Source organism: Thermobia domestica, chromosome 8, assembly GCF_964235325.1.
Source record: "Thermobia domestica chromosome 8, izTheDome1.hap1.1, whole genome shotgun sequence".
In the NCBI taxonomy this organism is placed as follows: domain Eukaryota; kingdom Metazoa; phylum Arthropoda; class Insecta; order Zygentoma; family Lepismatidae; genus Thermobia; species Thermobia domestica.
The window spans coordinates 164056970-164073854 of NC_137461.1; the positions used below are offsets into that span (position 1 = coordinate 164056970).

Below are 16885 nucleotides of genomic sequence, written 5' to 3' on the forward strand. Positions count from 1 at the left end.
TTTCAATATGGCTCCCACCTGGAGGTTTCATACCTAATTTTCGTTCTTACTGCTTCTTGTCACATGAAGCATTTAGCGAAACACTTCATCTGATAGAGAGAGCAAGAGTAGGAAGAAAAAGAAAGACGTTTGACAGCAATTTCATATTTCAAATATATGTGATGATTTTCGTTATATATCTAATATGGGTAGATAGTTATCAATTTAATGGAAAGAACTAAAAGAAAAGTACAACTTACCAGATTAATTTGGCGTTGGAATCATAGAGGAATATTAGCCGGTAGAATATTACACCTTTCCGCGTTCAGTGCATCACTCAGTTCCATAAAAGAGGATGAAGGCGAAAATTTACTCCAGATTCGTTTCTCCAAAACGGACCACAGATGTTCAGTTATGTTCAGGTCCGGGAATTGGACGGATCAGAGGTGGTGTTTATCTCTGTTCCTCAAACTACGCCGCAATGCCAGGGTTGTGAATATGGCGTCATTACTCAGAAACAACATCTGGACCATAGGATGCACATGGTCCCCTAAAATGGCGACATAATGACTGGCAGTGACGCAACCGGTAAGCGTTATCGCAACACCCACTGATTCCATATATTGCAGCCGCGGCATCCCCGAGCCATTGCCATGTTTCACGGTTGGATGGAGAGATTGCGGATCATATGGTTCTTTGGGTGTCCGCCATACACAAATGCGGTCCATGATTTAAAAATAAGATGAATTGTGACGTCTGACCACGTCACACATTTTCAGTCATCAGCGGTCCATGTTAAATATTCCCGGCACCATTGACGTTCTTCTAAAGCTTTATGGTCCCTATATATATATATATATTTCGATCTCATATGTCCATGGCATGTAACTCGTGGCAGACTGTTATTGTCGACATAGGCTGTGGGAGGTGCTACTATTTGAGTTCCACAGTCACACAATGATTGGGAGTGAAAATCCGCTTTGATGCTCGACGGGACCTATTACTGACATGTAAGTATCTTCTTCCGACCACTATTCGTCTTCGTCGGTATACTTTTATCGTGAGTTTCGTAGTTTCATCACCTTGAACACTCCCTTGCGACACTCATATTTGCCATTTTCGTCTTCGGCCTGAGTTCGGATCTCACATTAAGCTGTAAGTCTACGTCTCATATAGCCTCGCTCTTGAAACGAGCGCTAAACTCAAATTCAGTCCAAAACTCCACTTTCGTCACCCTCGTACCATACAACCGAACCTCACGATTTGTCCGCTTTGAAAATGAGAGAGGCCGCCTATTTTACACTATCACCGTCTGCTCAGTTCACTGCACATTGCCATTCTACTGCTCGTCATTTAGCATGAAGTTCGCCCTAACACAGCAGCACAATAGCGTGCACGACAGTTGTCATGTAAATTGCTGCATTCACCGTTTCACGAATAATGTATTGACCAAGAAGAGTTTCACCACCCACATGGTCACCGAAAGACGCGATACCAGTTCCAATCGTTACATCCAAATTTTGCACATCAGGACTCAGTGAGGGCGATTGTGGTAATTGACTAAGGATTTTGTAATGACGGCTATGATGACTGACTAATCCACCCACAGTCTTAAGCCTGTCTCAGACTGGACTGAAGTAAGGTTGTGATTCACGATCTAAACTCACGACCTTACTTAACAATCGTCTGCGAAGTGACTTGTCCTTAGTCCAGGTTGAAATTTTCTGCTATCCTTATTGTGATCCTGACTTGGAAGAAATAGAAACAGTTTCTATTTTCTCCTGGACTTACATACAACTAGCAATCAGAAAAGAGTAACGCCTGACAACATTCAATTTTATTTCTCGCTATCATTTCAAAACAATGCTGCCTGGACAAGAGAAGCATTAATGGTATTAATAGAGTCATACGAAAATAAATAAATAAATATATATGTATATATTGTATAACGTGAAGTACGATTTATATTATTTAAAAAATGTAACAATCGAAGCCTTAGAGAAGGTACACCGTATGGAGTGAAGTAAGTAGTGTCCGCCCGAACACTGCAGGTGTGAACAAATGTAATTACATCTTTTAAAAGAATAAATATATTGTGCAATTTGTATACCAAAAGATAATGTAATATGTTAATCAAGCATGCAGGTTTACTTTTTGGTGCACTACTCGAAATAATTGTTCAAAAATTAGAATTCCTTCACTAATTTCCTTTTCTATTGTTTCTTAAATGATTTTCGCTGGACGACATGAAAATATCTCACATGGCATAGTCAAGATTCAAGGGGGACATCATAAGCAGTTGTTGAAAAATTACAATTCTTTTACGATTTGCGTATAAATACAGGGTTCGGATTTATACATAAAAACTACAGTGCAAAAAAGCACACACAAAACAGTCTGTGCTTGGTAGCCACTAAAAAGCAGGAATGGGCAAGACGAAGCTAGAGGGTCCGAACGTCAGTGGGGGGGGGGGAGAGGGGGTAAGTCCGAAGGGAGCAGGCGCGTCAGTGAAGGTGGACACAAGCATAAGCGAGTGTAGTAGAAACGAATGTTTTTGGCAATGATACGAGTTTTAATAGCATTTGTCATGGTTTCATACTAGAAGCGTTCTACTTGTAAACATAAAATACAACTTCTGTACCCTATACAGAAATATACCGCCGGTGGAAAATAGTTTCTAATACAGTCATCTTTCATATGCATTCACGTATTTTATCCGTAGTAAAGTATTTGTAATGATTTTACACTAGTAATCCTACAATTTAAACATAAAATACAGGTGTATTACTTTGTATTTAATTCTATCGCTTGCAGAAATTTGTTCTTTATAAATATGTCTTTCCGTGCAAAGTTTTTTTTACCTGTAAATCTTCCAAACGTGGTGCGCCAAAAGTAAACCAGCACAAAAAAAAGTTAATTGTTATCATAAGTGTTGTGTGGCCTTCGTGCAAGTTTAGGGAACAGTTCTAGAATGTTGACACAATACAAAATGTCCGGGTGTAATGCATGAGAGGGGCGCGATGTAAGTTTACTTTATGGGTTATGTGGGTATCTTTTGTGGGCAGTGAGCTGAGCGGATACCCTCAGTACCTATACTAAAAAAATTGCTCTTCCTCCTTTATTTTAGCTTTCCGCGCCTGATAACTGCTCTCATTTACATATTTGGCCAAGTTATTTGATTTTCAGTCTACAATCTGGTTGATGCAAGGATCTATAAGGAGCATTCATTTAATTCGTAGTCACCCCGTGAAATGAATGGAACCCGTGCGAAATGTGTAACTACGCTTATACCGGTTTGTAGCGGGTCCTTTAAAGGCTCAATAGATGTCGGCACGGTGGTTGTCGCGTGAACTGGTAAAGGGAGATGGAGGTGCAAAGATGGACAGTTTTGAGTCAGCGTCGTCCAAATGCACAGTAGTGTGTTTTCAGTCGAACAACAAGCAAGCTGGTTCGCGGAAAATGGAGGTCGATCAAGTGGAGCAGTGTGCCGTTATACGGATTCTTACCGCCGAAGGTGTCTGTGCACGGGCAATGCACGGACGAATGGTGGGTGTTTACGGACAGCATTTATCTTCACTGGCAGCAGTCATCAAATGGTGCAAGCGGTTTGCAGAGAGATTCGAAAGACGCTTACAGACGACTTTCATCCGGGGCAGCCTGTAGTAGCGACGCCACAGATTACTGCGCGAGTGGACCAGACCTTATGCCAGAAGCGGAGAACTACGTTGAAGGAGGTGGCGACGGAAGTGGATTGGGCCACTCAATAATCACCCGCACGCTTCATTTCCGCAAGGTTTGTGCCCAATGGGTGCCTCACACCCTTACGGACGCTCAAAAATCGGAAAGAATGGTTGGGTGCCACTCGCACCTGGACAGATTCGAAGTCGAAGGTAAGGCATTCCTGGAGAAAATCATCACAGGAGACGAAACGTAGTGCCATCACTACGAACCAGGAAAGCAAATGCCAAGGTTCGCAGTGGCGTCACCCCACCTCTACTACTCCCAAAGAAGTCCCAATCGATTCGAACCTCAACGGAAAAGGTCATGGCCTCCGTGTTCTTTGATATTCGAGGACTACCGCACGGAATTTTTGGAGCACGGACAGACATTGAACGCCGCTCGGTACGGAGAGACGTTGCACAATCTCCGCAAATCCATTAAGTCCAAACGCCCAGAGAAACTGTTGGCGGGTGTGATTTTGCTTCATGACAATGCGCGGCCGCATACGGCCAACGTAATGCAGGGAACTTTGACGAATTTTAAGTGGGAGGTTCTCCATCACCCAACCTACAGCCCGACCTCTCCCCTTGCGATGTTTGCCTGTTAGGGAAACTGAAAAAAGCTCTACGTGGACACCGTTTCCATTCGGACGATGAAATCATACAGGAGGTGACGTCATGGCTTCGGCGGCAGCCCAAGGCCTTCTTTCAAAAGGGCATCCAGTGGCTCGTGTCACAGTGAACAAAGTGCGTCGCCGGCTGAGGTCATTACTTTTAAGGTAGGTGAACAATGTTCCATATTTGTACAGGGTGACTTCGAATGAAATGAATGCTTCTTATACAAACCTTTTCTCAGCTGAAACAGACTCCCTCATGTTCGTAGCTTGCTTCCGAATTTTCGGAGTTACTAATTCCAGTAGCGTATGGAATTCTAAATAGTCCATTCTGTAGAATTTTTTGTAGAAACGAGGATCTTCTGCAAGTAGTTTACTATTCACCATTGGAAATATGGTGCTTTCCTGTGCATTATTGCGGCGAAGAATCCACTTCCTGGCCCAGCAGCTCCTCTTTTTTTTTTTTCTCTCTCTCTCTCTCTCGTATGTTGGGAGGGGGGTTCTGTGCCAACAACAGAGCAGATATCGCTGCTATTGCTATTTCATACTCTTCGGATGAAATATTGTGAAATAGAAAAACAATAATATTTACGATTACGACAGTTGATTGCCCTGTACGTAACACATTCTTCAAGTGTTTTTCGTCTGTTTAATACAGCGGCCACAAGAGGCTCTGCTGGTAAAACCTATCTAGTTTTAAGGATCGTCTGAGACCTGTACATCACCTCAGGATAAAAGAAATTGCATGGAAGTTTGAGTTAAGCAACATTGTTAAGTTGTAACCTGGTTTGAGGCCTCAGTTCATGTCCATGTGAGAAGGGCTTTATTCAGTCCTTTCAGCATGTACTCGGCAAACTTCATTTTGATGTTACGGTCCTCCAAACTCAGTGCTTGATGGTGGTTATTCTTCACAACTGCCACTGTAGTTTCTTCATAATCCCTTGTAGTGAACCACTTGACGTATTATAATTTCGATGGTATTACCTCTGGGACTTCCGAGCAAATGATGCTGCAGAAGCAACTTGTTCAATGACAACAAATTTTGGACGCGCCTTTATATTGAGTAACAACCTGGGGTAGCAAACTCGCATGAAATCTCGTAGTTGTTTTCATATCCAGTGCCTTATTTTTTCCTTTTCTTGTTTTCTCTTGAAATACTTGCCTATTTGTCGTTAGTTCTGCAGCAGACACATATTTTAACACTTTCGTCCCGACGTGCGTCACCGGTTGCGCACGTTCTACAGTATAAGATAATTAAAGTAACGCACTTGGAAAAGACCGTTGGCAACTTATAGCCAAGAATATCAGAATAAAGATCGTGTACCACCGGTGGCGCACATAAGAATTTTCGAAAAGCATAGCTTCTTCATTACTGTCAGATGTTGGGTTGAACGTGTTAAGTACACTCATGTCCAAAATTATTGTCGCATGTCTATAAATGTTGTTGTAGGAATATAATTTGATGATAAATTCGCGCGGTATTTCTTATAATGTTAGTATGTGTATAATCGGCAAAGACATGTATGTGGCCAATTTCATGTCAAAAGAGTAGTAAATAAGAACAATAAAACGAAAATAAAACTTTCTTGTCCATTTAGCAACATTTTGTTTTACTCATTCTAATTTTCGTATTTATAATTCTTTTCCTATGAAATTTACCTCAAATACACATTTCCCGATTAAACACATATTATCAGTATTAAAAGTACCCTGCAAAATCATTATCAAATTATATTCTTACAAGAAGACAGGTACAGATAATGCGACAATCATTTTGACATGACTGTACATTCAGTGTCATAGACCAAAATAGTATAATTGTAAACTTATTGCTCTACATCATTATGAACAGAACTAAATTGAAATTAACATAAGTATATAGTTATGGATCACCATATATGTGTGTGTACATATGTACATAGCATTTTACGGTATTTCTTTAAAAATATTTCAGATCAAGTGAATGCCATGGGACCTCTAATAGATCAAGAATTAGAGCAGGTTGATAGAAAACATGCTCAGCTTACTCAATTGAGTGCAGATTTAGTTGAAGCTGTCAATTTATACTATACGTTAATGAGAGAACCTCATGGTCAGCAACCTAGCATTCCATATGGTTACATGTCACAACCTCATCAAGTGCCACTCCCACCTCACAGTCATAGTGCTGTAAGTATATCTACTAGAAATGACTATTTATGTTGATTACGTATTTGCTATTTATTTGCAGGTTCATATATGATTTATAGTTAACAGTGAATATATAGCTAAAAGGCATGTGCAACTTTATTTGCGAAGTACTACCTAATTTTCAGGTACTGCCTTCTAATATTTTAAGGTATTTAAGCACTGAAGATAAAATTATTGCATTGCAATTATTGGTTGTTAACTTTTCTGGTAGGAAGCGGTGTAATATTGCATGTGTTGCCAATAAATTCCGTTAAATGTAAATTACCGTGAACCAAGTCGTGATTGAAACGCCTGTAAGTGAAGTTGTGGTAGAAAACCAAATGATCCGAAAACATTTTTTATTCAAAATATCTTATTGCTGATCCTTGTAATTCGTCTCTGCTCGTACAGATAAAATTTGAATCGTATCTTAATTTCAAGTTATACAATGGATTCTGTTTATCTCTTCATGTATATTCACTGTATGGGTATTTTGTACAATAGATGTGTAATTTTTTGGAAGGTCGGTGGCCATCAGAACTGCAGGCACTGTCTATTGGTGTACACACATATTCAAAATAATTGAACATTTTTTTTTTTTCCGGCTTTGGCTTGAATTGGCTAGTGTTAGCTTCTGTAAAATACTGAAACTTGGAGTGTAAGAGTAGGCTAAGCAAATTGAAAGAAGGATAGATCTAGAAATAAATATTGCCTCCAACCGTCCCGTTGGTAAGTAGACACCTTATTGACTCTGCTGTTGTGCGGGTCTTAAGGGCAACAAATATTTATATTTTTGGCAGTGAAGTAGTTAAGTCACAGCCAACAAAATGCATACTTGTTTGCTTATCGTAGCAAAAGTTGTGCACTAGCCTAGTATTTGATTAGAAGTATGTCAACAAATATTTAATTCCTAGGTACAGTCTCTGTCTAGCGATATCATCATTTTAGTGTATAAGCAATATAAGCTTACGTTTTTGAAGTCAATAGAACAAAAATTATAACCTAATCAAAGATAATACACTCTGAAAATACAGTTAAGAAAATATAGAAATAGAGCTGCAGTAAAATGCAAAATTAAGAATATTATTATTTCTTTCTCGAAGAATAGTAGCACTACAGACATTCAAATAGACAGAATCTGTTCCGTATGTTTTACGTTATTTAAGGCCTAGGCTGAGTAGCGTAAATAGGCTAGGTCGTGAATTCGAGTCGATCTCATGGTCTCCTTGCACTTTGTAATCAAGTGACCAACGAACGAAATTTCTTTATGCATAACCCTGGATTTAGTCCTCGAGTTGGGAAGCTAGCCTTGGATATATATTCCACTAGTGGTTCGGATCCCACTTAATACAGTAGATCCAATTTTATGTGGCCCGAATGCTCAGAAGGGACAAGTAACTCCAATTAATCTCGTCCACTCTCTGGTATTTGAAAAAAAAAAAAATGTTTTAATCTATCTTAGGGCGTGAAATTCAAAACTAGCATTAAGGTAGGATCTCATGAAGTAAGCTGTAGATGTAAGTGTCTTACAGTTTCTAGGCTGAATATTGACGTTAAATTCAAAACAAAAACAACCAATCAATGAAACAAACAATAATTATGTGACAGTGAGAATAATTTACATGCTGGCAACCCTGTTATAAGCTTAGAAGTGTTGCTATCGCTACCCCACTTCAATTCATTTTGATAAGAAGGTAGCCATGACATAGGGAGGATGACGAAGAGTAGCATGTTCCCAGGTATGACGTAGTATCTTCATGTGCATGGTTCCTATAAAAATCAGAAGTTAAATAAAAATAAAAGCTGACCAAAGCAAGCACTCATTGTTGATGATCTGAGTTTGGTTCATCAATAATAAAGTGCTTTGATCAAATTTTATTTTTAAGTTGCACGTATTTTCAAAGCCAGAATGAACAGCATCAAAAGTTCTTAAAGGCTGATTTTTTATTCTTTGACCATGAGTGGGAATGTAGTTGAAGTTAGCTAAAGCCTATCTGTTCCGTTTGTAATTCATCATCGTTCTGGGAGTTGCACTTCCTGTGGGATTCTCTTAAATTTGTAGCCCTTAAATCCCAAGAACTACTTTAATCTACTGGAATATCTCTCAGTGCAACAAATTCATCAAATATGTTTGTTTGTGTCTGAGTGCATGTTTAAAGGAAAGTTTTATAACCTGTTTAAATTCTGTAGATTCCTCTTACATTTTCTCATATTTATGTTTTGTAGGTTTATAATGGCTTGCCACCGGTGAGTACAGCATATGGACAGGCTCCATATATGATACCTCCAGAGCAATTTGTGCCACCACATGGGATGACGTCAGAACACTTCTCTCGCCTTCCAGTTCCCCAGCAGTTACCTTCGATGATGCTACCCCATCATTTCATGCCACCACAGCAGTTACCTTCGATGGTACAACCGATGATGGGTCAGTTGCCGTCTGGGCCTCAGGGACCACCACCACCATCTGAAGGTCAAGATCAACAGCAACAACCACCACCACCACCTCAGCAACAACCTCCTCAGCCATCAGCATCCGGAGCTCCGTCTAGTCTGCCATTTGGAAGGCAAGTTCTCTTTAGAAGGTTAAAATTCCCTCCAAGAGGGGTAGATATTGTCAGGAAATTTGACACTTGTTGTAGTAAATTACGTAAATTGGTGTTCTTTAAACAAAGCTAAAATATTATATACTGCTTGTTTAGAATTTTATTTCTGAACTTACGACATCTATGACCATGTTAGCTCGTCATGTATGAGGAATGACATCCTCGACGATCACACTGCCTGGAAAATTGGGAAGAGAGAAAGGAATGTGGGGGAGGAAGGAAGCGGCTTGGGAACATTGTGTGAGGTACCATTCCGGAATTTGCTTGGTATGAATGAGGAAAACCCGGGAAATCCTCACGTAGGTTGGCTGGCCTGAAAAATCTTGTACAGTTTTCCGGTCGAGTGTTTCCATCGGCAATCGAACCCGGGACCGCTCGTACCAAAGGCGAGAGCAACTGCACTACGCAGGGCCACAGTATCCTGTTCGTATCATGCTTGTAAATAAGGTTTTTAAACTCTAGGCTGTCTGTCTGTCTGTTACGTTAATAGTATTACACTATTCCTCAATTTTAGCTAAAAGACATTTACTTCTATTGCGTTCCTATTACCTATTTTATATTATTTTTAATGCGTGGAAAATAAGTTTTTTATCAAGATTTAATTTATTGAGAAATGGTGTTTAAAGTAATGGTTGCTAACGTAATACTTTTTTTTTCTTTTTTTTCGATTAGTGAATTTAGACATTGTAAATCGAGTCCAAGGTACATTAAATTTGTTGTTAAATTTATAGTAGATTAAATTACCGCCAGTAGACCAAATTACTATCTATTTCATAAAGATAGACCCCTGACTTCGCGCTGCTGCTCTGACGTTCACTCAAAACTCATATTGCATTGTTGTACCTCGTTGGAATTACTAGGATGTTGTATTTTCAGTACTTAAGACATACAAATTTTCTTTGGATTGTACAGTGAGAAGAAAGTAGAAATTAATGAAAAAGTACATATTTTGTAGTGCATTTTTGGTAAATTAATATTTATAGTACTCTATCTCGGAAACGAGATCAAGTGAAGTAATTTCCTGTATACAATGTGTAGGTGCACCTATTACCTGTAAATTTTCAAAATTTCATTACTCAACACTTAGTAATTTTCTTGTTATTACTCAAGTGAGACATCATTCTCTCTTGAGTTGCTGCGGTGCGTTATCAATCTGAAAAAAACATTTAGAAACATCTTTAAGTACCTTTTTCAACCAAACTATTCGATTTGTTTTAAAAGGTAAGTAATGACAAATATGACATTACGATTTTATCTACTTTGCGCCCTTTGCTATCGCAGTTTATGCGGAGTGCTACGTTGCCACATTTTCCTGACGCAACACTCTCAGCCCGACGGACATTTAAACTTGTCACGCACACTTTCCAGCACTTTTTGGAGGTATTTTTAAAAATTCATATCTCCACAGATTTTAAACCAATTTCTTAGAAATTAACAGGATATACAGTAAACGTACCCATTGTTTAAAATTAGAAAAACGAACCGTTTATTTTGTTTGGATTTCATGGGATAGTCTTCGAAAATTCGTTGCTTTTTGTCAGTTTTTTTCACTTATTGCACGCCGTACTAAATACACTTGCACAGAAATACTCACAAAGTTTATTATATGATACAATCTTAGTTGATAAGTTCTCACATCACAGAAGGTCTGTTTTCAGATTTCTACTATAAAACTACATCGGTAAAAAAGGAAAAGAAAAAACTTTATATGGGATATACTCTGTAGATAGCATAGCATTTCGATCAATTTCCGGGACACCGCTAAACAGGGGTATTGCGTTCACTTGAATTTTATCGCTCCAAGCTACATCAGAATCTGCCTTCGAATAGAAACGACACGTTTTTCTTTCCCAGCGCAACCTCAGGTTCACTTGAAACAAAGTTACTATCTTGTTCATTCCCGGATACGCAACTGAGCACAGAATAATCAGTGTCATTACTATCTAACTCAACCGTCTGAGTGTCATTCATCAGTTCTGCAATTTCATTGTCGCTCAAAATTTTGACTCTTCTTTCTGTAATACCACTGCTCGTAGAAGAAACATCCATACTATATATATATAAAAACACGAATGTGCGTGTAAATTTTTAACGCCTACGAACCGAAGGCAAGTGTTGAAAACGTAATCAGTGCGAGTGATTTACAGTAGATGATAAGACGCAAAAGCTGTCCTCGTCACCTACACAGGATCTGTGTTTCCCTGTTATATCCGGCAGGGGAATTGATCGCAGAACAACTTGGGTGAACACGTGATTGCCAAAGCTACATTTATTTTTTCCTTTTAATTTTTAAATGTCCTATTGTTTATATATATAACAATCGGTTTCAACGTGTGTGCAAAGCCCGTTGAATATATACAACATTCGGACTTAAGAGTATTTTAATTGTGGTAGTTGGCTCGTGTGAGAGAGATGTATTGCTGAAAAAGTGTCCATCGTTTGTTGGATGTTTTACTTCAACATTTTATTTCGATCTTACATTGAGATACACACATCCATTGTTGTTATTTTTAAGATTATGTGAAAGATTATGAGATGAAGCAAGCTCCGCGCTGCTAGCTTCCTGAACGCGACAACATAGCACGAGATGATCTGTACAGCGTTGCCGCACTTTCAGTTCTGTATGCAGTTTCTTCATGTAAGTGCGGGAAATTTAAAGGCTGGGCTCCAACATGTCTCTTCGCTTACCGCACAGAATATGTTAAACATTCTTTTTTAAAAAATAAATACTCTACCAATTAAATACTTTTTCGTTAAAAGTTTCGAATATTTGGAACATTAGAGTTCCAAATTTTCGAACTGTTTCCTACGTTTCTCTACCTACCACGGTAAAAGAGATCAGAGCGTCATACATTTATTTTAACCTTCCGATGGTAACAGGGGTTATACGTAACCTCAGCGAGAATATTTTTTTCTGTATGTACCTGGCACCACTGCACTTAGCTTTCAGCGCCTTTGTGTATTCCTGAGAAAAGGCAAGACGTAGTTACTGCTGAAGTGTTCGCTGTGGAATTCGATTTGTCTACCGAGAAATAGAGCTGTTGGGGTGGTGGGTCAACCCTGTTACCTACCATTCATGTTAGTGAAATTTTGTGGTGGAATATTAATATTTTTCTTGTATAATGGTTAGTGTCAAGGTATGTGATCTACATTTTAAGGACTTTGTTTCCTTTGTGTTAGACGAAGAGATTGAGGTTAGTGCTGATGATATTTCTAGTGGGGAAGAGGATAATATTGAAGTGCAATCTGAGTCAGAGTCTGTAATAGAGGCATAAAGGCAGAAGATTCAGATACTGAATTCGAGGAGGAGTTAGGTAATACAGTTATAACGATATTGTTTATTTTAATATCATTGCTTGTATTTTTAACATCTTTACTTGTATTTACGGGCAATATGTGCTATTAAAATATGCACAAGCTAGCTAAAAGAAGAAGAAGAAAATATAATAAGAAAGAGAATTAATTTTTTTTCTGATATAATTGATGTTCTGTTAACAGCAATCTGATGATATGTGTCATTGGAACGAGAAATATAAGATATAACAAAGGATCCATCTTGTATAATCTACATGTATGTTATTTAAAGGGTGCAAATGTTTCCTTCATTACGTATTATAGTAAAAGGTAATATCAAGATGGAGTGTTTATGTGGATTTTGATAAAATAGTAGACTAGATGTTAGACATATTCGAACTGTGGGCTATAGTGTAACGCTATATAAAAATATACAAAATAAGCAAGCACGTTACAAATTGGTGTTTTCCGCCACGGATTGTGTTACATAGTAAAAGATAAAGACGGGCATGTTTGGTCCACTGTGCCTCCAAAACCTTAAAGGACCGCTGGTGGTAATATTGTGCACATTCCTCGTGCTTACTGCCAGTATCACAGAAATTCTGAGTATTAAGAACATCGATGATAATGAACCTCCTCAGAAATTGACCAAACAAACAAGATGTGTAATCTGTCCTCGCAAAGCAAAAAAAGGTGAAAACAGCATGTTGCAAGCGTCACTTACCTATATGCAGTGAACACAGAAGAGAAATTTCCACTAACTGTGTGTAATGACTTAACGTGATACCGAAAAACCAGTGCAGTGAGTGATGCTGCATTTCAGTATCAGTGTATTTTAAAAACATGCTTGTATTACAAATATAGTTATATAAACGTTAACATTGTAATCTTAGATAAACCAAATATATTTACGCATACGATCAACTTAAACTAATTCATAATGATCATAAGCTCTTAACAGAATTGATAGAAAAACAAATATTATCAAGATAAGACGAAATTGTGACAAAATAACAAGAAATGCTAAAAGAATTAGAAATTATGGTAAAAGAAGGATATACATTAGAATCAAATTGGGATAGTAAACGTGAAATGAAAATGTATTTTTCAGTGACGGTGACAGTTATGATGAGATAAATTCTTAAGTGGATATTGTTTAAAATATCTTTCCGTCGTTGGTACTCAGAAATCAAGTCGTTATTTTCTTCCTTATATGAGAAAGATCTCCTTTAATTCTTTACCTGTGGGAAACGTACCCAAAATGGCTGACACGTTCCCACGTTGAACTGTGACACTGATCCGTTGAATAAGGAAAGATTTAGATCGTTTATCTCCCGATATAACTGAAATACGATGGTTGATTTCATTGATAAAATTAGCTCCTTCTTGATCCCAAGTAGCATTTGTCTCGATCGCAATTGGAACAAACCAATATTTATCAACGAGATTAATATATTTATTCCTCTTGTCGGCCTCCTTACGAGCAGCTACGAGACCTGCGCGTGATGATGAATGTGAAAGATTGGAGGGAGTAAGTATCTGTGCAGGTGAAGCCCCAAACTAGAGCTTTCCCTTTTTTCCAGGGCACTAAAGTGATTCCATCTGGTTTCTTTCCGTCTGAACGACCGCATCTGTTTGATTCTCGTACTGATGAGACACCTGCAGATGTGAGAGCTCTCAAAATGATATCGTTCGCACTTGACTGCCGTGATTGTCTACCTGCATCAGATTATATATAAAAGTTATTTTTCATTTCAAGTGGGAATATTTAAAATGTCATTTTTACAGTTCTAGCATTGGGTTTATGTGTAACCCATGTTACCTATCTAGGGTGTTCAATTTATGTTACCATCGTAACGTTAATTATACAAAAAAGTATCAAGTGATAAAAATTGAATTTTCACAACTTACTGTTGCATCTCCATATCGTACACAGGAAATAATTTCACGTGATCTCGTTTCCGGAATATAGTACTATAAACATTGATGAAAAAAACTAGAAAATACGCACTTTTTCAATAATTTCTATTTTTTCCCACTACACTGTACAAAGAAAATTTGTATGTCTTGAGTATTTAAAAGACAGCATTTCAGCAATTCCAACGAGGTACAACAATGCAATATAAGTTTTGAGTGAACGTTAGGGCAGCACCGCGAAGTTAGGGGCCTATCTTTATGAAATGGGTAGTAGGTGCATAACTTCCTAACAAAAGACATCCTGTGTGTGGTGTTCTATTTGATAGTCAGTGATCTTTTCTATGGTAAAAACTTCATTATTGGTACCATTAGAAAATTGTATAAATATTCTTTGTCGAGATTAACTGTAATAGGACACAGGTAACAAAACTAGTGAAATCATTGTTAGTGCTTCTCATCATTCATTCATTTTTCAAGAGCATTGAAAGAATGGCTAAAGAGAAAAGGTAGAAATGAAAATGTCCTTCGAAATTGAAATTACCATTTAGGACTTCAAAATTTATTATTACCAGCACCTGTAAAACTACAGAATTTCTAAGTAGATATTTTTGTTTCAGAAGGCCAAGTTTTTTGTGTCTATCAAAGAGGCTGAATGGGCGAATGTTTACAATGTTAGAATATTAGTGCGAGTGTTTATATAAATCGAGTAGATTACTCGGTAGACAATGTGATAGGATTCCATATAGACGACTTTAAAATGTGTATTTACCTATGACAGTAGCCATTCCACCACTGTTTGTATTCTATGTGACGACCAGCACTTATTGACGATTACCTGACAACGTATTTCAACTGGAGAAGACTCATTTGCAGGGAATATTGTATTTCACTCCTGTTGGAAAGATTTAGAGGCTGGAAACCGTTCGCAGCTTAAGAGCAGTCCATTTGCGCGGCATCAGGACTATCCACTGGAAATGTCTGTGAACGAGATAGCACGAATCCCGGTGCTATCTTCCATCGTCTGTATAATGCCATTGATATTTCAACTGTGTGTTGGAACGCCTTGTTCTAATGCAAGAGTATCCGGTTGGAGTAGGAATTTCATTGTAAATATCCGTCAAATAATGTTCATGATAATACGCAGTATTGATTTTCAGATTGTTGGCAACGCGATGTAGCTTTAATTTTATCGCTGTAACAAAATCCAAAAACAACTATGAATCCCGCGGTTAACTTCCGGTACACGGACGAACGAAATTGCACATAACTTCGGAACGTCCGCATGAGCACATGCTGTATATCATATTGTTGAATACCAACGCTCTCCATTCGCTTCGTCATTGCAGTCCCTCCGAACACCACCGAAGACGTTCTCAGGGATGAGCAAGAGTGAGAGATAGAGAGAAATTTGAAAACGTAGACTACCTCCAACAATTGATTGTTGTGTTCGTGCAGTTACATGAGGATGAGAATGGACAGTTTTACCTCATAGTCAAATTCCATTCTGAATTATAGTCTCCGTAGTTATCTTCTAACTTTAATTGGTGCAGCTTTGATGTAGCCACCGTCGTATCAGTTAGAGCGACCCGAACGACCCCACCTGTCCAGAGCTCTCCAATGCATTGGGGACACTGGAATGAACGTCTAGTGCAAAAAATCCCTGCCTCTAATCGTATACATCACCGTTGGACCAGTGACACGCAACGATTGCCATTTGACTTAGAGGTCTACTGGGCGTTTTAAACTTGCTACATGCTAATGTTCCAGTTTTGGAACTTGTTTTTTTTTTTCTTTTTTTCTTTCTTTTCTTTTCAATATGTCTCATATAAACGCCCGCACTGTTTGAAAGAATTTTTGAAGATAGCACTTGGGTCGAGTTGGTTTTTGTTTTCATTTAGATTCAAACGCTACCTAAGGGAGTGGAAAAGAGGGTTGAAATTAAACATATCTTTCATACATTTACCATAAACCTATTCTTCCAGTGCTAAAAACCGGCATCGCAAGTAGTTGTTAATATTGTAAATAGGAAGATAAATGAAAAATTTATTTTAAGAGACAAGGCCATTTTTGATGTGAAACACCTTACTACTGTGGTATGGTCCTACGATATTATTTTTGGCATGCTTAGTGCAGATAAGTTGAAATCAAATATTTATATTGATACACAAACATTCTGATATGCAAGTTTACCATGAATAATAATAAAACAAAAGATCCTGATATTCAGTCTCTCTGTATTAGAAGTCCTGAAGAATGGCTGCTTGATAAACTCCCAAGTCGGACCGCTTAAGCTAGAAATTTAAAATTTTGATAGTGCATGACGTAAGGTACCACTAAGGAAGGTTTTTGTGGAGAGTTGACGTGGAACGGGGAGGGAATATGGGTAGCAATTATTATAGTAAAATGTCCATATCTCCAAAACTCTGAAAGGTAGAGAGATGAAATTTGGTGTATAGACTTCCTATTTAAAAGAATTAGATACGTATTTCATCGTTTCTTGATATTTTTCCTAGAAGGGACGAAAAAAAGTGAGAATTGATAGGAGTTACAATTGTAGTAGTAATATGCCTTATCTCGAAATTCGTTA

The 16885-nt window shown here is 38.1% G+C and overlaps 1 protein-coding gene across 4 annotated transcripts in view; it reads left to right on the forward strand.

The window, feature by feature from the left end:
- The window catches only part of Stam (signal transducing adaptor molecule), a 141591-nt gene that overhangs the window by 115610 nt on the left and 9096 nt on the right, over window positions 1-16885 (forward strand). For all 4 annotated transcript variants that reach the window (XR_014132744.1, XM_081769224.1, XM_081769225.1 and 1 more), the window contains exons 9-10: window positions 6267-6481; window positions 8708-9048. Coding sequence is in view for 3 of the 4 variants with exons in the window: in XM_081769224.1 (XP_081625350.1) it covers window positions 6267-6481; window positions 8708-9048 (556 nt within the window). In the remaining variant the exon portion in view is untranslated. The remainder of the gene's footprint in view (window positions 1-6266; window positions 6482-8707; window positions 9049-16885) is intronic.